At 40.4% G+C, this 24,187-nt stretch overlaps 3 protein-coding genes across 3 annotated transcripts in view; 2 read left to right on the forward strand and 1 right to left on the reverse strand.

The window, feature by feature from the left end:
* Positions 1-606: 606 nt before the first annotated feature.
* Positions 607-7,769, forward strand: LOC139210000 (protein ILRUN-like). Its single transcript, XM_070839948.1, has 5 exons — positions 607-854; positions 2,445-2,599; positions 2,728-2,925; positions 4,093-4,418; positions 5,569-7,769. The coding sequence occupies exons 1-5, from the start codon at positions 691-693 to the stop codon at positions 5,602-5,604; spliced, it is 879 nt and encodes a 292-aa protein (XP_070696049.1). The 5' UTR covers positions 607-690; the 3' UTR covers positions 5,605-7,769.
* Positions 7,770-12,922: 5,153 nt separating this feature from the next.
* Positions 12,923-16,335, forward strand: LOC139210250 (SAM pointed domain-containing Ets transcription factor-like). The gene is made up of 5 exons (XM_070840263.1): positions 12,923-13,322; positions 14,580-14,777; positions 14,946-14,990; positions 15,137-15,274; positions 15,904-16,335. Exons 1-5 carry the CDS (start codon positions 12,923-12,925, stop codon positions 16,080-16,082), a joined length of 960 nt encoding a protein of 319 aa, XP_070696364.1. The 3' UTR covers positions 16,083-16,335.
* Positions 16,336-19,492: 3,157 nt separating this feature from the next.
* The window catches only part of pacsin1a (protein kinase C and casein kinase substrate in neurons 1a), a 31,465-nt gene continuing 26,770 nt past the window's right edge, over positions 19,493-24,187 (reverse strand). The window contains exons 8-11 of the mRNA XM_070839763.1: positions 22,529-22,649; positions 22,310-22,416; positions 21,344-21,540; positions 19,493-19,798 (exon numbers count right to left, since the gene is read on the reverse strand). Of these exons, the coding sequence (XP_070695864.1) occupies positions 19,689-19,798; positions 21,344-21,540; positions 22,310-22,416; positions 22,529-22,649 (535 nt within the window). The 3' untranslated portion in view covers positions 19,493-19,688. The remainder of the gene's footprint in view (positions 19,799-21,343; positions 21,541-22,309; positions 22,417-22,528; positions 22,650-24,187) is intronic.

Genomic DNA, 24,187 nt, shown 5'->3' on the forward strand with positions numbered 1-24,187 from the left:
AGCTAAATGGTGGTCGGACGTTATTTATTTTTTTATTTATCCTGCACCTTACTGTATATAATATAATCTACATCTTCAAATGAACACATGAAACAAATAGAAATGGCACATAACTCCCAGTTGCATAAACTCCTACTACACACACGTGCAAGAAGTGGCAGTAAATATGCGCTACATTTGAATGGAAATCTGGTTTACAAGTGTTATTCCATTATAAGAGCACTGTTTGCTTCCTGGGTGCATTACAATAAGGAGGGTGCCATCTTCAGTGTGGCTGTGTGCGTTGTGCTTGAGGGGACCTTGGATGCAACAGGGGGTTCAGCATCAAATCTTCCCCTGGGCTCCCAAACAGGTTCATTTGGCCATGTACAGTTTGCACATGGGACAAGCAGAGCTATTCCCAATGCACATTCTCCTGCATAGAAATACAACAATGCTAAGGAAACAAGCCTTTCCCCCCTAATATTCTCCCATATATTTTGCACACTTTAACAGAAGAGATCTATGACTTAACAGCACATGCATCAGCTGGTGAAGTGAGCCCAGTGTTTCCTCCTCTCCTCAGGCTGAGGCACAAATTACAGTCATGTGACATGCGCACTCGGCCCTGTTGTTGAGTTTGTTATGACAAGTCGAGGCCTCGGACTAAATTAGGAGCGAAGCCCCCGTCTCTGTCCAGGCGAACCCGCGATGGAGGGCATGGACCTGGACCTGGACCTGGACCAGGAGCTCATGCAGAAATTCAGCTGCATGGGAACAACAGACAAAGACATCCTGATATCGGAATTTCAGAGGCTGCTCGGGTTCCAGCTCAACCCCGCCGGATGCGCCTTCTTTCTGGACATGACCAACTGGTGAGCTCGGTGACTCGTCTGGCCTGCTGTGCGGTTTGTGTTAGATAACAGATACCGGACACTAGCTGGCTCTCTACCAGGCGCCACAGACATATTTATTTGGGAAAACATTAATGGTAAAGTGTCTCCCTTCACTGTGAGACAGGTCTCCGTTAGCTATGTAGCGTGGCTACAGTGACGGCTAACGACGCCGTAGTAACGTAACTAACGTTAGCGTTAGCTGAGTCACCGTGTCTCCGACTTTTGATTGCCTGGCAGCTCTACGGGCTTTGCATACCTGATAAAATGCTTATAAGATAAATAAACTGGAGTTAACGTACGAGTTAGTGCCTGAGCGGGTGTGGCATTTTAATGAAAATACATGAAAGTAATTTTTATGTCAATGTTTGTCGTGGTAACAGGAGTTGACACCACTTTTACAGTAAGCTAGGTACAACCAGGTAGCTAACGTGAGTCACTCAGCTGAACTGGTAATTAAAAGTTTATAACTTCTCTCTCGCGGTGTGTTAACTGCTTATTCTCCTTAGCTATGAGGACACAGTCACTTTTACAGTATCGACAAACATTAACGTGATGTCTGTCTCTCCTTGACCACAACCACAGCGCTGATCGCTACAGTTCATTATGTAACCTTTCAACATTATCGCTACGTCCGCCCTGTCCAGCTCAAGGCTCACACAGTCGTTGTGTAACCAAGTCTGGTGAATGTTTACCTTGGACAAAATGTTTAAATGTTTGTGTGTGTGTTTTAACGTACTTAGAAACTGCATTTTGCTTGGGCTTCCAAATGTGACTTGTGACTACGGCAGTGCAGGCTGTAGTAGTGTCACGTGGTGCCGTGTTAATAGCTCCTCTGCATCGGGCTTTCTAAAAATAAAAACTGCTGGTTTATGGATAACCAGCATGTCACGGGAGGCTCCCACTCACAACCTCCCTGCCTCTGCAGACATCTTGACTGTTTGCCTCAATATCTGCATTTGAAACAGTCGCTGAAATGATGCCGCAGGAATGATGAAGGATTCAACACTAAACAAAATATCACAATCAGATTTAGACCCAGATTTACTTCTAGGCCTTTAATGATGGCATCCTTTTTCAAGTGGTCTTGTAAAAGCTGGTCTCACACTCAAAGTGAAATAAGTAGTTAGCATTTAATTACTTCAACATTCATTGTGCTTTGACATTAGCTAAGACCCAAAGGGATATGTTTAGGGTTGAGACAATTTAATTCTATTGTTTGTCTTGTGTGACTGTAATGTGAATATATTTGGCTTTTATGCTGTTGGTCGGACAAAAAAAGCAATTTGAACAAGTGACTTTCAACTTGTGGAAATTTTGGCAGGAATCTGTCATATTTATAGTCCAAATTATTAATTGATTGATCAAGAAAATAATCAGAAGATGGTTAACTAATGCAAATATTCCTTAGTCGCAACCCTAGATATCATGCTATGATGTTAATGCTAATAAAATGATTGTCTTCATGGAAATGTTGGAATTGAGCTGAGGTTTCTTTCAACACAAATCATATGTTACACTCTGGTTTATACGTGTGCTGATTTCCTGGTTTTCTGTCTTCTGTTGTCCCAGGAATTTACAAGCAGCCATTGGAGCCTACTATGACTTTGAGAGTCCCAACATCAGTGCGCCGTGCATGTCCTTTGTGAAGGATGTGACGATTGGTGAGGGCGAATCAGTGCCACCAGACACACCCTTCACAAAGACCTGGAGGATACAGAACACAGGTAAGTCTCCTGGAAGAATAGTAATAATGATATGATGGAACACAGAGCTGATACCAGCCCTTGTAAATGAAAAATAATTACGCCCCTTGTCATGCCGATTTCAGCACAGTTGTTTGTGTCTATTCCAGGTGCAGAGTCGTGGCCGCCCGGGGTTTGTCTGAAGTATGTTGGAGGAGATCAGTTCGGTCATGTGAACATGGTGATGGTGCGGTCTCTAGACCCTCAGGAAATGGCTGATGTTAGTGTGCAGATGCAGAGCCCTGTGTCTCCCGGCATGTACCAGGGCCAATGGAGAATGTGCACAGCGACCGGACTTTACTATGGAGGTGAGGATGGCAAACTCCACACTGCAAACAAAAGGGAGTTTTCATTTGTCAACAAGAACAGACTCAAGATGCTCAAGAACAGACTGAAATTACCTGTCAATGAATCAGTTATTCGACCAACAGAAAATTAATTAGCATCTATTAGAATTGTTGAATTGATCTGTCGTTTCAGTCATTTTTCCAGCATTCATTTCAAACATTCACTGATTCTCAAATATGAGGATTTGCTGTTTTTTATGTTTTACATAATTGTGAAGAAATATCTCTCGATATCTCTGGATTATTTGACAATGGCTTAAAGATGTACAGACTAGAAAACAAATCAGCGGTTTAATGATTAATGCAGTTGCATGTTCCCAAAGATTCAGTGAGAAATTGCTGCTTGATTAAAGAGCAAGAGAGCAAGTTGAGCTTGTGTTGTTGTGTATACATTCAGTGCCACTGATTTGTTATTATTAACATTAACTATGTCATTAGGCAGAAAGGCCCCATCAGTGTTAATACTTGAACACTTACGATATGCTCTGATCTCTCTGCCCTGAATTTACTCCTCTTTTCATTAGATAATTATTTGTTTTTAACAGCGCTGCCAATATACATACACAGCCAAGTGCTGTAGTTAGCAGGAGCAAGGAGACAATCATTAATGAAGATAGAGCCCTGGATAATTTTGTATGCTTTTCCTCCTCACAAAAACCATTAAAAGACTGGACGACCATTCTGTCAGCACACACAGATTAAATTAAGAGTCATTCATTAAATTGATTTATGTCCTCCTGCAAGTTCAACGTGGATGATGGATCCCACAGGAAGTCCCTCAAGACTTGCCTACTTACAAATTAAGCAGCAGAGGGATACTCAGTTAAATGAAATTAAATTTCCTTGGTCTTAATATTTCATTTAGGTGTTCGTAGCAATAATTCCTCACTTAACACCATCAGGCTCTCAGTGGCTTCAAGAGAGGAGAGAATTGCAGACCTGGAGCGCTTTAAATCTTTGAGGATATCTTGAGTGAGATTAATTTCACATGATCTAAATGTTGTTTCAGAAGCGAATTGGAATTTGCAGACTGTTGGTTTTAACCTCATAAGTGTAGGTAAAAGTTGGAGCGTAGGACAGTGGTAGTGGCTTTGTATATCATAACATGCAGTTTGTTTCTTTCGACAGATGTCATTTGGGTGATCCTGAGCGTGGAGGTTGGAGGCCTACTTGGTGTCACACAGCAGCTTTCTTCTTTCCAAGCCGAGTTCAACACCCAGCCTCACCGCCACCTGGAAGGAGACTACAACCCCTTTGCCTCTCCGGAGAAGAGCAAGTGCCCCAACAGCAACAACAACAGCCTCCACGACGCCAGCGGTCATAGGGTCGCGGGGGAACATTGGCAGGGAAACCCAGACGACCTACAGCAAGATCAGAATGGACTTTCACACAACTCTGTTGATATAGTAGCAAACAGTCTACAAAGCAATCTATCAGTAGTCTCTTATAACCAGGTAAGACACATCAGAGGACAAGGAGATTCTCCACACCACTAAATCATGTTTGGGGTTAATTTCTTCTCAGTTTCCATCATCATCAAAATGACAAAAAAACTCATATAGTTAAAAAACTGTAACATCTAATCTGTAAATAAGAAATATAAGGAGTCTAAGGAAAAGGATATTTGTCAAGTGCACTGTATTCATCATACTAAAGCCGTTTCAATATAACGTTGCTGCAGTAATTGGGTTGGGATAATTGGGTTGCTTGTACTCCCTCTTTATCTTATTAAGTTGAAGCTGCAGAGAAGCTCATTCCTAACATTTACTATTTTAAACCAATCCTTCACCAAACAAGACTCTACTGGACTCTATTTTAAGAGTCTACAGCCACACTAGAAGTTCAGCGACCCTTTGTTTAGGTGCAGCAGTGTTTAGCAGGTAATATTTACCCAGTTTACAGTCTCGGTTTTGTCATTTATCATGCTAGCATTTGCTAATTGGCACTAAACACAAAGTGCAGCTCAGGTTGATGGGGTTGTCATTAATTTTACAGGCAGTAAATCAACCTGGCGTTAGGTTAAAATTCAATAAATTTCAATAAAGTCAGTGGAGTTGACCTTGAATATCTGTAGCAGATTTTACTGCAATCTATCCAATAGTTGACAAGCTATTTCAGTCTGTGTCACAAATGTAAACTTTCTCTTGGTGAGGGAAAATATTTTTTATTTCATCATACAGCCAATTGCAACTAACTGTTGTTCATTATCAGTTAATCGGCTGAATATTTTCTTGATTCGTGGATTAATTGTTTAGTCTGTAAATTACTTAAAGTCAAACATGATATCTTTAAATTAATTGTTTTGTCTGACCAACTGTCTAAAACCTAAAGATAATCAGGTGTACAAGACAAAGAAAGCAGCAAATCCTCACAGTGGAGAGTTTGTCAGTTTTGTTTGAAAATGTATTAAGATAGTTGCAGATTATCAGTCTGTAAAATTTTGGCTGTATGTAGAATGAAAGGTCTATTTTTCAGTATACAAACACATTGCTTCACAGACAGTGAAACTGTACATTTAAGTCTTTGTTTTGTCTAATTTAGCCATTTTTCCTACAAATCATGCAGCCCTGCTTTCTGACTTTTAATCGTTTCCCTTCCTTACAGGGTATACAGGAGCCCTATCCTTTTGGGCAATCTTAAATCATGGGATGGGACTTGTGAAGTGAAGCAGCACTAAACCGTACCTCTGGAGTTGTCACACCAATAAGAGAAAGACGAGGCTTTATCAGTAGCTGGCGGAGAGCGCGGAGATTCAAAAACACATTATGCAAAGTCCAGCTGCACTTTGAGAAACCAGAGGCCAACGTTCATGACGTGCAGCTCAACCAACATCCCAAAACCCACTGTATGCACGTGTGAATGCTAAGTTAAAAATGAGTGCTATGAGTCTTTTGAGTGATAACTTTTTTTTTTTTTTTCAGAATTTTTTAGTTGTCAGAGTGCAAATGAAACAATGACAGGAGTGTGTATTTGTGAAATTGTGTGTATATGTGTGTGCATTGTGCAACCTGAAAGAGAGACTTTGGAGGAAAAGCCATTTATTTTGCCAACTGATTCTCCATTTTCTGCTCTGATTCTTGGTATATTGATGGGGTTTCTGGACCGGCTCCCCGTAGCTAAACCTGATAATATGGGCGTCTCTGAAACAAACTATGAGACAACATCATTAGCTTTTTACTTTAATCTTTATGAAACACCTTTGAAGAGAAGGTGAACAGCAACATCCTTACAAAATTTTTCATTTAAAGGCCCGTCAGTTTTTGTACATGGTTGGTGCATCATGGGCAATCATTTCTATGCTGTCCCACTACCTGCAATTTCAGATGCAATGTAGTTTTTCTCCACTGGAGGGAGTCGGCCACTACTCTTACAATCGAGATCAACACTGAGAAAGTTTTTTTTTAAACTCGAATTATTTGGTCGGGTTTAGTTTTGATTACTGTTCAGGAGCATTTTTACTGAAGCTAGAATTCAAACCCAGCCTTTGTACAAAGCCTCCTGCAGTTAAACATGACTTTTATGAGCTACTTACTATGAAATGGAACTAACAAAAACTTGATGTATGAAACTGAATGTGACTCGACATGAAAGCTGTCTCCCTCGAGACAGCGCAGGTTTCCTCCTATACATAGAATAGAGTCAATGCTGGCATATACACATCTATGAAATGGCAGAAAATTCATTATTGCTAATTATCCAGTATTAGTCATTGTCTGAATCAAACATTTAGTGTATCTTTACGTGCTTGCATCATTGAACAACACAAGATAACAGGATGCACACTATGCCATAAGACACTGAATGAAAGCCATATGACCAGTGATAAAGACGTAACTTAATAACATAATTAAAACATGGGCGTTTTTCATCACTCTGCTCTGAATTTTCTTTTTAAAGCTGTCTCAGACTTGCTTTTATCATGTTAAGTTGAATGTATTTGATGAATGTAAAAGAGGAAAATGTTTTTGGAAACAATAATTTACCCAAAGATTCAACATATTTTAGTGATGTAATTATTGAACTGAATTTTCCCGTCTCTCGTCAAAATTATGCTTAGGATGTTCCACCTCCAAGTCTACAAACATTCTCACTAATCATTCATTAGCGTCTTGGACACATTTCAAAATTTGATCCTGCTCGATGGTTTCAGGTGCACACGTAACCACACCAGTACAGTTACAGTTAAATGACTGTAAAGAGTCATGCTGTCCAGAGGATTAGCTACTGCAGATTTACTTGCACTAACAGGCTCATCTATGCACAGAGTAATGCAACCTCCATGATGAGGCGTCTGCAGACTTTCTTCCTCCACTAGTACAGTTAAGACCTGAAGGGTTAATCACCTCTGTGATTTTATCTGTCACCCACAGCCAGCGTGTTAGACCACCTCACGGGATTCACCCTTTTCATTAAGGCACTAACTGTAAGCCCCGGGGTTACTGCGCTCTGACAACTTGACAGCACCAGCCAATAAATACTACAACATGTCAACACATAGATCTCTGGGCTCCTCGCTGTTTCACAGAACCTTTGTGCACTTCTTGTGCAAAATGTGAACGATAAATATTTCCTCCTGTTGTCAAAGGTAATTGCTGTCAATGTCCATTCATCAAATGCAAAGTGTATTATGTTGTTAGTGTAAAATCCCTCTGAAGTGTCCACTGACCAGATTGCAGAATGAATCAGTTGGCATTAGACTCATACAACAGCACATTTATGAGAGTGAGGAAGCGCAAACAGATGAAAGCTTTTTTCCTGTGTGTTTGATGAATGTTTGTATGATTAAATTATCACTGAAAACTAAAGTCTCGGGCTTTGTGTCAATTTCCAGGACTGAAAACCTCAGCACAGCTCAAGTCATGGTTTTAAATGGATTGAAACACCAGCTTCTCTATTTTCGCCCAGTGATTTCTCGGTCCACATAGTCTAGTATTGTTCAGTTTTTTTTTTTAACAACTCTTATTTCCTAGGACACATCCCATGTAGTCTGCTCAATGTATTAAAAACATTTGTGTGTTACTTAAAAATCTAGCAAACTGCCATCTGTCACCATTCACATGATGTAATTGCATTTTAAGGTCACTGACATGCTGTGGTTTTACCAGATGCCCTAGTACACATACATAATGAGACTGCATTGCATAATTAAATTCACTATACTGTGAAACATTATATAAGCGGTGCTGTGTGTGCACTTGAGATGACATACGCTACCTGCTCTTGCTCAATTTTCCTCAAACAACCAAGCGAGGTTTCTGCATATAATATCTGCCCACCAAGCAGCACACACATAAACACACTCAGACGCTGTGTGCCGCCAAGCTGAAATTAGGCAACAAAGCTAACGGGGTCAAAATCAAGACACTGAGCCCACTGGTTCCTGGTGTCAGTGCTCAAAATGAAAACCAGAACCTGAAATAGGCAGATCACGACCAGTAGACATACAACAGGCTCACCTTTTTCTCTTTTCTTCAGCTTAAAGAGTTGTTAGATTACATGTTAGCCTGGAGGTCTACTGGTCTGTGGAGCCCCACCATCTATTAGGTTCTATTGTGTCTGTCAACGGCTCTGTCCATCAGCGGTCTGCAGAGCCAAACTGCCTGAGGGAGCCACACTCACTTCAGTTTTTCTCAAGCTGAATGTTGAGCAATTTACAGCAAGGCTCAAGAGAAATATTAAGGTGGCACAGTAAAAATAAAGTCTAACTGTTGAATGACTCTCTGAAGGCCCGACTGACAGACAAGCTTCACTGAGCTGATGCAGTTGTTGTTTCACACGCAGTAGCACCTCGTGGCTCATCAATAACTTCAGCAATCCAACCTAAAAGTACAGCTTGTGAGCCTGTCCAGACGCTGATCCTGCAATTTATAAGAAGGCTTTAAAAGACGATTTCTGCGGGTGGATTCGCAGGTAGCAGCTCTTTAGAATATTTCGACACAACCGCACAAACATTACTGTTTAGTTTAAGCAAACATTTGCACACTCTCACTTTCTTTTCCCTCTCTCTAACTCTCGTAGTCAGTACCAGTTATTCAACTTTTCCAATAATAGTTTCCTTTCAAAAAATGACTAACCATTATTTTCCTGGAGATGTTACGGCCCGTGCTTACACACACACACACACACACACACACACACACAGCCTCACTTGTGTTGCATGAGTTCTAGTCCACAATACACACACAAACCACACAGTGAGATATTAATGATCAATACATAATGTCCTCTCTCCTTAAGCAGCATAGCCTTCAGTCTTCCAGTCAGTCCTGACACACTCTGACAAAAGTTGGCCTCTTTACGTCACTTGCCATGCAATCACCTCTGGTCTGTTTATGACCATTTCTTCACCATGGAATTCATGTTCATCTTCCTCAAGCTTGACTGCAACAGAGGACTACTGCGTGCAAGCAGAGTGCTGCTCCTGGATCAGCAGAGGTTTACATTTGTGGGCCTGTGCTGTGGGTTTAAATTGTGTTATTTCTTTGAATTATTCCTCAGCTCTTACACAACAGTGAACTTTGGCACAATTACCTGAGTGGATCAGATTAGATTAGATAAAAATTTGATTTCACTGAAACCCTGTGTTCAATAGTTTACGTTCACAAAGTCTGAATATCACCCATAATAACAGCCACTGTTGAAATGATCATAACTCTCAAAAGGTGCTCTCACAGCTTCTCCCCAGGCTGTTAAGCTTTGTTTACTGAAGGAACTCTCCATGTGAATACTGCCCCAAGTCATTATTAAGTAGGCGCTTACAGCAACCTCCCTCATTGGGACACACCCTTTCTTTCAGAATTGATATTGTCACAAAGGCACTGTGTCACAAATAAGCCAAACTCTTATTGCCCAGAACAGGAGTCAAACAAGGTGCCTCAGCAGTTGGTGTGGGCACAAGTGACCCAGCTCTGAGCAGGAGACAAAAACAACACCCAGCTCATCCTCATCTGAGGGGAAAATCGTCAAAGTTGGGACCTGGACGTAGACCTGGAGAAGCAGTTGAGGAGAAAAGCCAGGCAGTGCTGAGAAGAAGCCTCGGCACTGAAAACTGTACTGGATCCACTTTAGTCAGACACTGACAAGGTAAGACTGGAGTTCACAATTAGGCTCAAGTAGGAACAGTCATGAATGAATCTGTTGCCTGGAAAATAGTTTGTGTCTGGTGCTGTTTTTTTTTTTTTTTTAATGTATCTTATTCTTGTGTTTTGTCTATTTTGAAGGCCCACCTAGAATTAGAGCCAAGGCTATGAAAGCTGTGGATTGTGGCATTGGTTCATGCTATATACGTATACAAATAAACATTGAATGAAATAGATACCATAAGAGGCGTCTTTCACAGCAGATATTTTGACTAGTCAAAGCACAGGTGTAGCTAATAAAATTACTGATGGCTGAATTCCAATTAGCTGCTGTCAGGGCTCACTGTCACACCATCATGGCTTATTGGGACACTCGTATAGAACAGAGCCACCGTTAATGTTATTAGTAATGCCTGTGCTTTTCCTATTATGACACGTCTGCACATTTTAAGCTGGTGGATTGTTTCATCTACAATATTGGTTCATATTTAATGAGATGATGCATGTTTGTATTTATCATTTAATATTTTAATATCTATTATTCATTTTTGTAATACAGTAACATGCAAAGTAAGCAGTAACTATAACAACCAGTAATTATCTTTAACTATAGGAACTCTAAAATGAAATATCTAGCCGCATGTCATGGAAATAAAAGAAAATATGAGAGACAAAATACAATCACTATTACTACCCCACTATCATGTACATCACTGTTAGTTAGCTGTGCTCATGACTGTCACCATTAATATATTTCCTATACTGGCTGACTATTCTGCCAGCAATACTGTTATTATCTCCAATGCCAGCTGTCCTACTCTAACTGAGAATAATTACAATAATGAATTTGCTTTCTTTATAATAATGTCTAGACCACTGAAATCATCTAATATTGTTTAAAGTGATGTTTTTGGGATGTTTTTTTTTCTACAGTTATTCTCTGATAATCATTTAAATGGCACAATTAATTATGTTTTATGACCCTCGTGGAGAAAATGGTTGAGCTAATTCAGAGACCATGGATTGATTTGGCAGGACGTTCTGCATGTAGGCAAAAGCTTGATTGTGTTCACAGCTATGAAATAGTTTCCCTGCCACCCTGACGCCTGTAACGAACACACAAACACGTGTGGGCACACAGGCTCGTACAGACAGATGTACACAATTTGCTGACCAGACACAGAACAGCTCATAAAGGTGTGTTATCAAACACATGCCTTTTGTCCGGAGAACAGTGGAATGCAGACAGCGATGAATGACCATAGCTTTTCATATCGACTAAATGCCTCTGATATCAGTTTGGCTGCTGTCTAACGAGGTGTAAAACACAGCGCCAAATACGAGTCGACAAACAACAGACTTGCTCTCTTGAGCATGCTGCTTTCGTTTGGGCAGCACAGAGCACACTCACGGAAAATACATTTGCCCCAGAGAGAAAGAACAATCTAGAAGAGCGAGTTTTTACCGCTGCTAAACATTTAAGCTGCTACAGGCTGGGGAAATAATAGTAGAGAGAGTGTCCAGACATAGCCCATGTTCCCACAATTGTTCCCCTTAATTTGGAGAATAAATTGTTGTCAAGAGGCAACAAATATGAGCTACTGATGTCTTCTTTCTCTCCTCTTTTCTCCTGTAAACAGACTTAAACAACTCTTTCTATTATCAGTCATTTCTCGCTCTGCTTTCCTTAAAAAAAAACCTCCTCCAGCTTTGAGAACTGCCTTGTTTCTTATCACACCACCTTTCACTGTGTGCCATTGTTTTGGAAATGTTGTCTTTGTCATTTGCACAGTACGTCACACTCAGTGTTTACCAAGAGGAAGCCTGTAAATAATATTCCCAATAATGTGTTCAGTGCAGAATATTTTACTCCTGGCGTCTGTTTTAGTGAAGATGGCGGACACTTTTTGTCACATCTGTCTTGTTCACTTTTTTCATACATCTTTGCCTTTTGTCAGGCCTCATATAATCTATTAGATCACAGGGTCAGAGTAGCAGTGGATGAAGGGAGGCAAATCAGATTGAAAAACATTACATTTTGAATAGAAGCACGAGTATTTTTAGTTCAATAACCGTAAGTTGAAACAGGTGTATCAATTTGTGAGATAAAATACTGGCATAGGGCACCGCTCCCCGCCTGCTGAGCTGTTCACTTACTCATACCATGATGAATATGCTTTATCCACATGTTATACGCGCCCCACCCTTTATGCTGTATCCTATCAAGCTTTCTTTTACAATTAACTTGAGATCCATCTTGGTGACCTGATGTATGTGACATTCTTTAAAGGCACTGGGTGTTACGCTGTGATAGCGGCCAAACAACTCCTTTATGATGATCGCAGGCATTTTAGAATCACAACATGTTAGCTTTTTACGTATAGAGGGAGTTTCTTTGATGTTCCTCCCTTTAACCGTATTTAAGATCTAACAGGTGGAGTAGATTGCTTGCTGATATTGTTGAATGACGTTGAAAATACTGGAAGATAAGGTCAGAATTGTACACAGGCTGAACCCAGTTTAACCTGGATCTTTCCAAACATATAGATTCATATAGCTGAATGTGAGATTATCATTTACAAATTAAACATTAAAAATACCTGTAAGACAAACAATGTCCTCTGTGAATATAACAGTCACAAAGCTGGAATAACAGATTCCTTATTTCAAAGAAAGTCCCAGCAAAGTAAATACCATAGAACAAATGCCAAGTTTACTTTAGGATTGCTGCTGTTTAAATATTGGGCATTTGGGTATGGTTTCAGTGAGGCATCAATGCAACTCTGTCTGACTGTCTCTGTGCTGGAAATGTCATGCTGGGTGTAAATCTGTTATGACACCAATGACAACAAACTTTCTTCCTCCAGCGTAACCTGAGCATGGGGAGCCCAGGCTGTGACCACACAGCTCTCTACATCAGCCACCCCCACGCCGACACCAGGATGGCCTGGCTGGACCAGGCGGAGGACATCAAACCACCCCGCAGCACCTTAGGGCTGCCTGAGCTCAGCTGGCCGGGGGTCTACCTCCCCTGCTATGACAGATTAGCCATAGAGGACAACCCCTGGGTGCTGAGGATGACAGAGGCCCCCGCTGCCGCTGCTCCTCCCTCCAGGACTCCAGAGCAGAGCCCAGCCAAGCCCAGCCAAGCCCAGGACCCCCCCTCAGAGACGCAAGGTCAGGTGGAGGAGCGATGCCTGGAGCAGGTCCAGACCATGGTGGTGGGAGAAGTGCTGAAGGATGTCGACACAGCTTGCAAACTGCTCAACATTGCACCAGGTTGGAGAGACTGCAGCTGGTTAATGTGGAGTTATCTTCATGGGGAGGCATTTACGCAGGCTAGAAAAACCTGCTGCACAAAGTGTTGGCAGATGTTGTAGTCTGATCAAATAAACCTTCAAAAGCCATCACTTGTTTGTTTGCTCTCACATCAACATACACAGTGACGCTACTGATACCTGATGAGCGTCTGAGGTCCTGCCCACCTTGTGCAAACCTTTCTGTTGACAGAAGATCATCATTACTTCTTATGAACTGAGTCTTTATCCAGAGCCTTGAAAATATACACTGTGTGTGTGACTATTTGCTTTTGATATAGCTTGCTTCTTACCTAGCTCAGACAGAAGGAGACACATTTGTGACTCCTAATAACACTTGTATCATAGTCATAGGAGAGTAAGCCAGCGATTTAGTGTTACACTATCTGCTAAATTGCAGGACCTGAAAGAGAGAGGTTTTTCTGTTTAAATGGTCAGAATTGACGCAGTGGAGGTTGTGATATCCTAACTTTCTGTCTTTGATATGGGTCACGCTTGGGAAACTTGAGGTCCTACATTTCCCATGGTGCAACTTGTTAGACTCTACCTACTTGGTACATGGCTACAAATGTCAACCTCTGCACCATCAGTTTGTAAAAGTTTCTGAGCCTAGAGCGACAACTGTTTCCAAAGGCTGAGTAGCTCTGTGATTGATTTTGATAAGTAAGAGCAGTCGTTTGTTCATTTGAAATTACACTAACTTGAATCCTTGGACCCAACAGTGGTGCTAGGTTTTGTTTTTATGTTCTGGTTCGGTTAACAGAGACTGAGATGTCCTGATTTTTCGAAGATAGTGTGGGTCAAACTCTTAAACCACTGCCATTACTCCTCAGTCTCCAAGCTGGAGCTGCATGACATCATGCTGAGCCACAGAAGATATATTATACAACTGTTTTCACAGGCTGAGCAGTTCTCCTCCTAATGAGTAAACTGACCTTTATGTGTAAAATTGCAGTGCCCCATAGTCCACAGAATGATAGTTTGCGATGTTAGAGAGATAGTGGGCGGTAGGGAACGAGCAGTATCAGCAATCATCATTAACAATGTAAAATTCAGTGTAAAATAAGAGCTTCGTCAAAACACATGTCTGACTGTAACTTATTGAACTGAGATTTAAGATCTGACTGTTGACATATTTTCAGCATGAGAAAAACAAAGGCAGACACGTGGGGAGCTGTGTAAAGGAAAATGCCTCATCCCTCTGTGTTTTCTCTTTCAGACCCTTTGGACTGGAGCTGTGTGCACGTTCAGAAGTGGCTACTCTGGACAGAGCACCTGTACCGGCTGCCTCAGGTCAACACAATGTTTCAGGAGCTGACCGGGAGGGATCTGTGCTCCATGACAGAAGCAGACTTCAGACAACGCTCGTCGCAGTTTGGAGACATGCTGTATGCTCACCTGGACATCTGGAGATCTGGTAAGAACAACAGGAACACTGGGAAATTAACGTACTTCAACTCTGCTGTTTGCAAATTAGGAAAGGCTGATTGGGAAGCAAATGCAGCGTGACCAAGAGCAAATTTAAGATTTGGCTTTAAGTATTCTGTGTGGTGTAAACTGCAATGTTTTTTGTCTGTGTCTTCAGCTGCAGCAATGAAAGAGCGCTGCCCACCGCAAGACAGCAAATCTGGTAATTTCTTGTTCTAAACTGCATTTCTACCCTATTGAATTCTGGGTACTGCTGCAGTGGGTTAACTGATTAAAAAACTAGGGTAAAACAAGCTGAAGTGGAAAAAACGCGTGACACCAGGTTTCTGAAAGTCTCTCCTGTGTCAGCAGCTGATGAGGATTCCTGGTCAGATGTGATGCGCAGCTACCCCAGCCAACCCATCCACCTGTGGCAGTTCCTTCGAGAGCTGCTCCTCAAGCCTCATAACTACAGCCGCTGCATCCGCTGGCTCAATAAAGAGAAAGGTGAGGTGGTGGAGAGAGTCACCCAAAGTTGTGTGGGTGCACATTTCCACAGTGATGTCATTGAGTCTTATCTACTGTAGGTTTATGCATAAATAATGAAATAACAAAAGGTTTATAAATGATAGAATGAAAGATGGCTGAATTCCATTTAGCTCTGGTTTCATCATCCTGGTATTGTGTATACCCACTGTTACACTATCATGGCTTACAGGTGAACAGAGCCATCTTTTCTACTATGTTCCTACTGTCTGCTATGAAAAAGGTGTATTAATTAATCTTGCAGTGTGTCTGTGATTTAAATGTGGCTTTTGATCAGGTTTTGGCACATTTGAAGTAACATCCAGTACTATTGGGACATTAAAAGCAGTCAAATGTAGAGCCTTTATCAGTCAGTTTAGCAATAATTTGGGCTAAAGTATATTACTTTTATAGTATACGACAATATCATATTAATAGTAATTCATTCTAGTATATTTGCCGTTTTAAGGGGCTATTTTGCATTCATGTTTCATGCTAGCATTGAGAGTGGGTCAAAGCACCACAGCCTCACAGAGCTGCTATCATGGCTGACGACTTTCTCGTTCACCTCAGAATCCAAACAAAGTAAACTGTCTTTCTTTGGTCCAAAGGCATTTTCAAAATAGAAGACTCAGCTCACGTGGCCAGGCTATGGGGCATCAGGAAGAACCGCCCGGCTATGAACTATGACAAACTGAGCCGCTCTATACGCCAGTACTACAAGAAAGGCATCATTCGAAAGCCTGATGTATCACGCAGACTGGTCTACCAGTTCGTCAACCCTGTATGATGGAGAGGCTGGTCTGCAGAGAATGAGCTGAGGAGGACCCAAAGATATGCTGGACATACAGTAGAAGTAGTACGAACTCTGAAGCTTGTTCGCTCATTGTATTTGATGGTTTCATTGCAATTGTAAAGACTGCCTACTGAACTATGCACTCCTGCCTATCATAATATCACTCTTCTTTATTTTTCTTAACATTCAATGTTGTCTTATTTGTCCTCAATTGTCGTCTTAAGCTTTCTTGTTTAAAATGTTTTGGTGTGATGTTTGGTTTCTCTTCTAACTATGGGACATTTAAAAGAAATAATGAATAAGATTATTTGCTTTCTTGCTGAGAGTAAGATGAAAAGATTGATACCGCTGTCTTGTCTGTATGGTAAATATGTAGCTGGATTTAGCAGTCAGACAGTTTAACTGGAAACAGAAGGCCTGACCCTGCCCAAAGGTTAAAGAGATCCTCCTATGACCACCTCTTTAGCTATTTTAGCACATTATACTCTTTTTTTTGTTTGTTTATAAGTCATGGAAAAAGTTTTATTAGTGAGTTTTAGGGATGCTGGAGTGAGTTTTGATGCCTTTGGACAAAGCCAGGCTAACAATTTCCAGTCTTTGTGCTAAGCTAAGCTAAGCAGTTGCTGGTACCACTCATATATTCAGTACACACACATGTGAGCAATGTCAGTCGTTTCATCTAACTCTTAGCAAGAAAGCGAATAGACATTATTTCCCAAAATGTTAAATTATTCTTTTAAACACGTTCTTGTTACTCCTATTCAAGTGTTTCTTAAAGTATTTAGAAGTTGCAGAGCAATGCCAACGTAAGCAAAGAGTTTATTAAACCTGCCTTGATGGATCGTCCTTTTTACATCTCTCTCTGGCCTTATGTTCAGGATCTACAATAAAGCAATCAATTACCAAACGCTGTCTCCTTTAAAAGTAGAAACAAGGAATTACTTATTAAATCACTCAAAATCACATGTGCAGTCCATACAAAAAAACACACGGACACTAACTTGGTTTTTTTTTCAACAAACTTGTTTCCCTTTCAAACCAATATCGCAATATTGACACCATCACAACAAATTTGATTCGGGTTTTTCATCACTATCGTCGTTATTATCTGTGATCATAATCATCTTTATGCATATTTAAATGAACTTCTTGTTACATCAAGATGAACAGGCACTACACCAGTTAGGAGATAAAATTACATCACTAACTATGAACATACATCTTCTAGACCGCTAATATAGGGTTTCCACAACGTGAGCTGCTGTCCCCTGTGTGCATAAGGAAGAGATCATCAACATAAAAAAGCATTTACATGTACACCTTTTTACTGCCTCAACATGGTTAGGTCTCATTTTCAACTCAACACAGTTGTACAGTTACAATAGAATATAATCTTTAAATTACATCATCATATACAAATCTGACAGCGTGGGATAACGTCACGCTTTTATGATACACTGACAATTCCATTGCAATGAAATTCATACGATATGGTACCTATTACTTAATATGTTTTCCATTGCTGTTATTTTAATGAAACACATTTACATTTATAACACTACATTTTGTCTTAATAGTCAATCACTTGCATTTTTTTAAATATTTTTTTTCTGATACATTTACACAACTCATACACACTGGATGATGAAGATGTTTTCCCTCAAAATATTAACCTGGTAATAATGTGGATTATGTGTTTGAACTTGCGTGTGCTGTGTATATCGTGTGTTTGTACGTGTGCGTGTGTGTGTGTGTGTGCATATGCGCATCGCGGATGTGGGACAGTTTGATGGTAGGAGTCCTTTTTGCTATGCTGGACAGCTTTACTCTAAGACACAACTTGTGAGCTGGTGATGTGTTTCTCCTCATGTGTGAGACCCAAACCTGTCGAAACCTGTTCCAGACACAGAGCTAAACACATCTGACTGCTGTTGGTCCAGTGAAATTTAAAAACTTCAGGACGGCTAAGTTATAAAAAGCATCTCTCCCATCTAATCAGAGATTTAGGTGCAACTCTTAGCGAGATTACTCACTAATCAACATCTGATAAATGCAATTCCTGCTATAAGTTTAATTTCTATGGAGCAAGTTAAAGATTTAAAAATAACCACGTAACGCACTGTGTAAGAGCCATCTTACATGCAGTGCAGTACTGGTGACAAGTGTATCCCGTGTCATTGTGAGCGATTTGCAGACAAATGAAGTCTGGGTGGACTGGGAGGCAGCTACAAGTTGATCTTCACTGAAGCTGTTTCACATGTGATATGTGATATGTGAAGTTATTGCATGGAGAGAAAACATATAGTTGATGGTATTGGGTCATTCTTTGGCTCAGCAGGGCCACATAACTAGTGCTTTTTGCTAGGTAGGGCTTTAAATGACAGTGGAGAGGCATGTTTAGACAACATGCCCTCTTTCAGGCCCAAACACTAGTACATTCATGTCCTGTTGGAGAGGCTTCGATCTTCAGACAACCATCTGTAGCACAGTAATGCACTGACGTGCCTCCATTGGACCCTCGCTCTGGAAGAAAAGTGCCAGGCATAGGCATTGTTCAAAACCCTCCTCTTATACTGCAGTGGCAACCTCGAGAGGATGACTTGATCCGACTTTGCTCTGAGGGAAGGTATCACTCGTGTTGCTTGTTAGCAGAGGTGGTTTAAAATGAGACCTGAATTACTGAACCAAGAATGAAAGCTTTTGCAGAAACTGTGTATCCTTTCCATGAGTTGCATGGAGATGATATGTCAAAGGATTTGTGATGCTAAGAAAAGAAAAGATGTTAAAATCAAAACGAGCAAACATAAAAGCAGTTCATGAACAAGCTTCCTTTCATGAAAACAGTTGCTAAAAAGTGAACTCTGCATTTGTAGTTGAAGTGTTGCATCAGGTTGCAGCCTTAATGAGGCTGCAGGATTCAGGGAATGCAAGTTGTTGCATAGCACATGCTGCTATGCAAGTTTGGAAACAGTTAAAAACACATAGCACTGCACACACTGGAAAGGAGGTTGGACCAAATCACAAAGAAAAACAAAAAAAACGAAGAAAAAAAAATTAGAGGATACTGCCTGTGGTACTTTAAACACTACACAGCATTCCCGATGTAAGAATGACGACTGACCACACACAGCATTAGAAATGCTACACAAAAATGGCATCACACCGTATATACACAATGCAGGTTAAAGAAGCTCGTCTTTGTCGAATGGGTGTAACTGATTATATTATCTTCCCATTTTCACAAGAGAACTGACTGCAGTATACTGCAAGTTTAAATAAGCTGCATTATATGTTGAATACAGCTACACAGAGAAGCAATGTGTTCCTGCACTGTTTTGATGTTATAGTTGAGTGTGTATATACTGGAATAATTGCTGCTCCTGTTTTTAAATGTGTAAGTCCACCCACCCCAAATGCTGGATAAAATATATTATACTGATATATTGTCTTTTAGGTTACTAAGTTTTTATTTAGGCAAGTCTGCTTGGCGCATCTGTTGGGCAAGGGATGTGTTGCTCTTAAGTCTCTGGCTATGTGCGGTGCAATTGGACGGGACAGTTCAAGCTGCCTCCAATGGCGTGTCCTTGTCCAGTAATGTGACTAGATTGGCTCGACATAATTGGCCGGGTACAGTCCCTCTCGGCCGTTGTCCATACGACCTCTACACCAGCCTTGCTCATCTTCCTCCTCAGTCTTGGTCAGTTCGTCACCTGTGAGGGAGACACCACTCCTTAGTCAACACGCAGCTCTGCGTAAAACAGTCTCAACAGTATCGTAGCCTTTATTTTAGAAATACTAAGTCTGAGTCTCCCTTGCTCCCACTACACTTTGACCAGACAACCAAAATGTTTTTCATATTTTATCTACTGAATTAAAGAAACAAACTGATGTTTTGGGAGGGTAATATTAGGATTGATGCGACTTAAATGTCTGTAGAGGAAATATTAAAACATTGCAAGCAGTTGGTTAGCCACATGAAACAGCTAACCTGACTGTGTTTGGAGGTTAAAAACATCCACATATCAGCACCTCTAACGCTAATACACACGTTAGGACGTAACCCCCTGTGAAATCACAACACATTGTTCTTACACTTTAATTAAACAAATCAGAGTAGCTTCAAACACGAGAATGGTATTAATCTTAGCATCTAAGTGTATTTCCCAAAGTATTGAGTTATTACCGTTCATTTACTGTATATTCTAAATGCTGTTTCGAGGTCTTCTCCACGCTGCCGGCTGAGGGAAAATACTGAATTCCTGTTTTTGAGCTTGTTGACTTCAATGTAATAGAATCAGAAAAAGAGTGACTTAACACCAGAGTGAAAAGCAGTGTTTTGCTGCACTCTTTGGCTGAAAGTTTCAGGCCTGTTGCACCTGTAACTACGCCCATCAGTGTCACGGGGTCTTGAAGTACACCTGTACATCACTACAGCAAAGTTCAAGTTCAGCAAAGACAATCTCATGGGTTGTTAAGTTACTCTTGAATTTTAGGATATACTGGAATCAGCCTATGAAAGGGATGGTGCGGAAGTTGCAGCCCAGTGTTTTCATAATTTATGTTTTTTTCTATATCTAATGAAATTCACTTAATTGAATTTGATTAGGTAGTGTTACTCCTCACCTCTAAATAAAAGGTAGAGTAAGTTAAAGGTTCCCTATATACTCAGCTTTTGAGGAAAATATTAAACAAATTTGCTTTGCAAATGCTTTCTGAGGAAGGAAATGCATTCAACACTTTTGTTAGACCTCAGGGATACACATAATGTGTTTTGTGAATAACACTGAATGTAAATAGTAACTTTGTTGATGAGAAAACTCTGCAGGGCACCAAAAAAAGAACAAACAAACCGTAATAGAATGTGCAGGAAGTACAATAAGGCTTTAAAGAGCCTTTTTAGTTATAGCAAGATTAGATTATTTAAGAGCACCTGATCTCATACTGTGTGGTTAAAAATAAGGTCTGAATGTGCAGGGGGGGGGAAATCAAGATGAAGATGCACAGCTGTGGCTTCTTCAGTAGTCATTTTTCTGTGTAATGTATGTCTTGAAACGTCGTGTCACTGTGTGCTGCTGTTAAGTGGTGGAAAGTGGCTGTAATTTCTTTTCCATGTGGCTATTATTGACTAATTACTGCTATCTTCTATAGATGAAGGGCGCTTTAGAATAGAAATCAGGCCAGAGTTGGCCATGTTTGACCACCTGTGTTATGCGTCAGCTTAATGAATAAACGTGATGTGAGTCACTGATGATTACCTGCTTTGAAGGAGAGCTCATCCTGCTCCTGGCCATCATAATCATAGAGAGCACGGACACGGACCCCTTTCCCAGTGCTGGAATCATCTTCGAATGAATTTCCATTCCCACCGTTTTCGTTGCCAGAGTACGCAGCGGGCTGCTCATCGTCTGACCACTCAGTCGAGTAAGCTTGGTTTTTGTCATAGCTGCTCACGCTGGACGACACAGAAAATGCAGGGTCAGATTTGGTGATAACTGACTTCAAAGATTTTCTTTCTAATTGTCAGCAAATCCTGTGAAAAGGTCAAAACAAATGATGAATCGATCCTACAAACAAGTGTGGTCTGTGTAGATTATTCCGCAGAGCTGCAGATCTAAACAGTTGCCCTAAAACTGTTACAAGCACATCAGTAAGCCTCATTGTTCCCCTGAGAAACATGTCCCCTCATTATGATGGACATGGTCACTGCAGTTCATCTGAAAACTGATCCCACACACACCACGCTGCTGCTGTACATACTCACTAGCATGCAAAGCATCCATAGCTGAACCTCAACTAATGCACTTTTTACTTATGTTTGAGTTTTGAGTACAATCTAGTAAATCTACAGTGCTCGTATGTTTCAGGAAATTATTTAGCCTTTAAAAAGAATCAAAGTACATATTCCTGACTGGTTTTTAAACATGTATGTATTCAGCAGGAACCAGTGGGCTTTGGAGTGAGAGCCACTGAAACGCCACAGACTAATACATTGGTTTTGTTTTTTTTTTCAAAAGATTCAAGATTTGTAGACAAAAAGAAAATAACTTGAAATATCAGTATCACCAGTGTTATTCTTTAGGAACGAAAATTTGACTGATAGAAATATTATTCACTTGATTAAGTATAGTTATGACATTGTCACAAAATCTATTCCCATGATTAATTAGAGCATGTGTCAGCGTGATTGATGTGATCGTAAACAACACATTCCTTGAACTAACCTGCTGCGGTCACCAGGTGGAGCCACATGGTCAGTGCTTGGAGTGGGTGGGGCTCCGTCTGGTTTCTTCTTCTTTGGAGGAGCACTGGCCGCGTCTGGGTTGTATTCCTGGACACGAGGGAGCAGAGAAACTTGTGAAAGCAGAATTTAAAAAAAAATCGCAAACGAAGAGGAGAGGTTTCTTATGTTTGTGTTTCTGTGTGAAGTTTTAATGTTGTACCTCAAACGCAGGCCAGTTCATATGCATCCCAGGGCCGTGGTTGTTGCTGAACCACTTCAGGTCCTCTTGTGTGTTTGCAGCCAGGATCGTGCGCTCCAGTTCCCTGTATGTTGTGGCATAGCTGGGAAGAGGAAAATGGAAGAAATAATGACAATAAAAGTGCCAGAAGAGACCTGGGTGTGCTGCCAATTTGGCGACAGAACCCACAGTGTAGCTCAAATTCTGGGTTGAGAGAGATCCAACACAGGGTCGTGACAAAACCAAAGTGTCTCCCAGAGTTTACTGATGAAGCTGAAGCCCTCAACAGCTGAAATATTTGGCCTGAATAATCCTAATAATCCTCTACTAGGACATTATTGTTCATGTTGCTATGTTTTCCCAAATCTCTTCAATGTGTGCTAGATTAAAAAGAGCACATCCAGTTTGTAGTTTTATTAACCTAAATACAAACCAATCTGACTAGATTTCAATATTAAAGCAGTAACAATACTGTTTTATACATACAATCTCTGGTAATATTAGACAAACACAGTGCAACAGCAAAGCTGACACATTAAAAGATTGGTCTGTTAGATAAAAGAGGTGAGCTTCAGCACATATTTGGAAACAGAGAACAAAGAAATGTAATTTTCATAACTAGATTTTGAGAAGATGAGTGTACGTTCTTTATATAATGGCAATGACATACTCTAATGTATAACAGTGCGAGGAAATGTCCCTCCACTTTTATTCAATGATCCTGGAGGGATATCTAAGCATATTTAATTTGCACGGATTTAATTTCAAGCCAATACAATCTCTCAGGAACACACTGAATCGTACTCACGACAGAAAAAACACACTTACTGTAATAACCTTTTTTGTGGCTGTAATGATAATTATTTTATCTCATGAAACCAAACAAGCCTGTTTCTAAATGTTCTTTTATTTTCACACCTGCAACTTCTGTGTGTGTGTTTTGGTTTTCTGTGGGCATCTACATATGAGTCATTATAACTGTAGAAAATAATATTAGGTCAAAGAAAATATCTAATGCACTGAATTTGTTTTCTTATTAATGGAATCTGGTGATAATTGATGAAAAAATAAAATGATAAAAGATGATTAAAAAAAAGAATGTACGGGCTCATATAAGTATGGCATCCCTTTTATCTGCTTTAGTGGGGATGAATACATACAGTATTTTTTGACATTAACAGCGCTGTATTCAGTGATAATTCAAAAGAAAATTAAATAATTTAGTTCTATGTAGTACATTATAAACACCCACACAAGCACTTTCTCTTAAAACTGAGCTATCACATGTTTTCTTCCCCAAACAGCAGCCGTTCAGGGCAACACAGGTGGGAAAAGTGAGTGAAAGGAGAGGTGTGAAATGAATCAGTGAGGAGCGCTAGTGAGTGGAACTCAGTACCTGAGGAGGTTAAACTGCTTACAACATACAAGGTCTTCACAAAAAAATTGAAAATGTGGCTTATCAACACCTACAGCTGCCAACATTAAAAGACAAGCCTGTTGTGATGTTTTGATGTTGTGATCAAATGTTATGTTGTGATTATTCTTGAATATGTATCTTGTCTTATATTGTATAGGTATTGTGTGCTCTGTGCTTTCTTAACAGTTTGTTATTTATATGTTATTTGTTACATTAGTGCCCTA

This window comes from Pempheris klunzingeri, chromosome 11 (assembly GCF_042242105.1).
Source record: "Pempheris klunzingeri isolate RE-2024b chromosome 11, fPemKlu1.hap1, whole genome shotgun sequence".
Taxonomy (NCBI): domain Eukaryota; kingdom Metazoa; phylum Chordata; class Actinopteri; order Acropomatiformes; family Pempheridae; genus Pempheris; species Pempheris klunzingeri.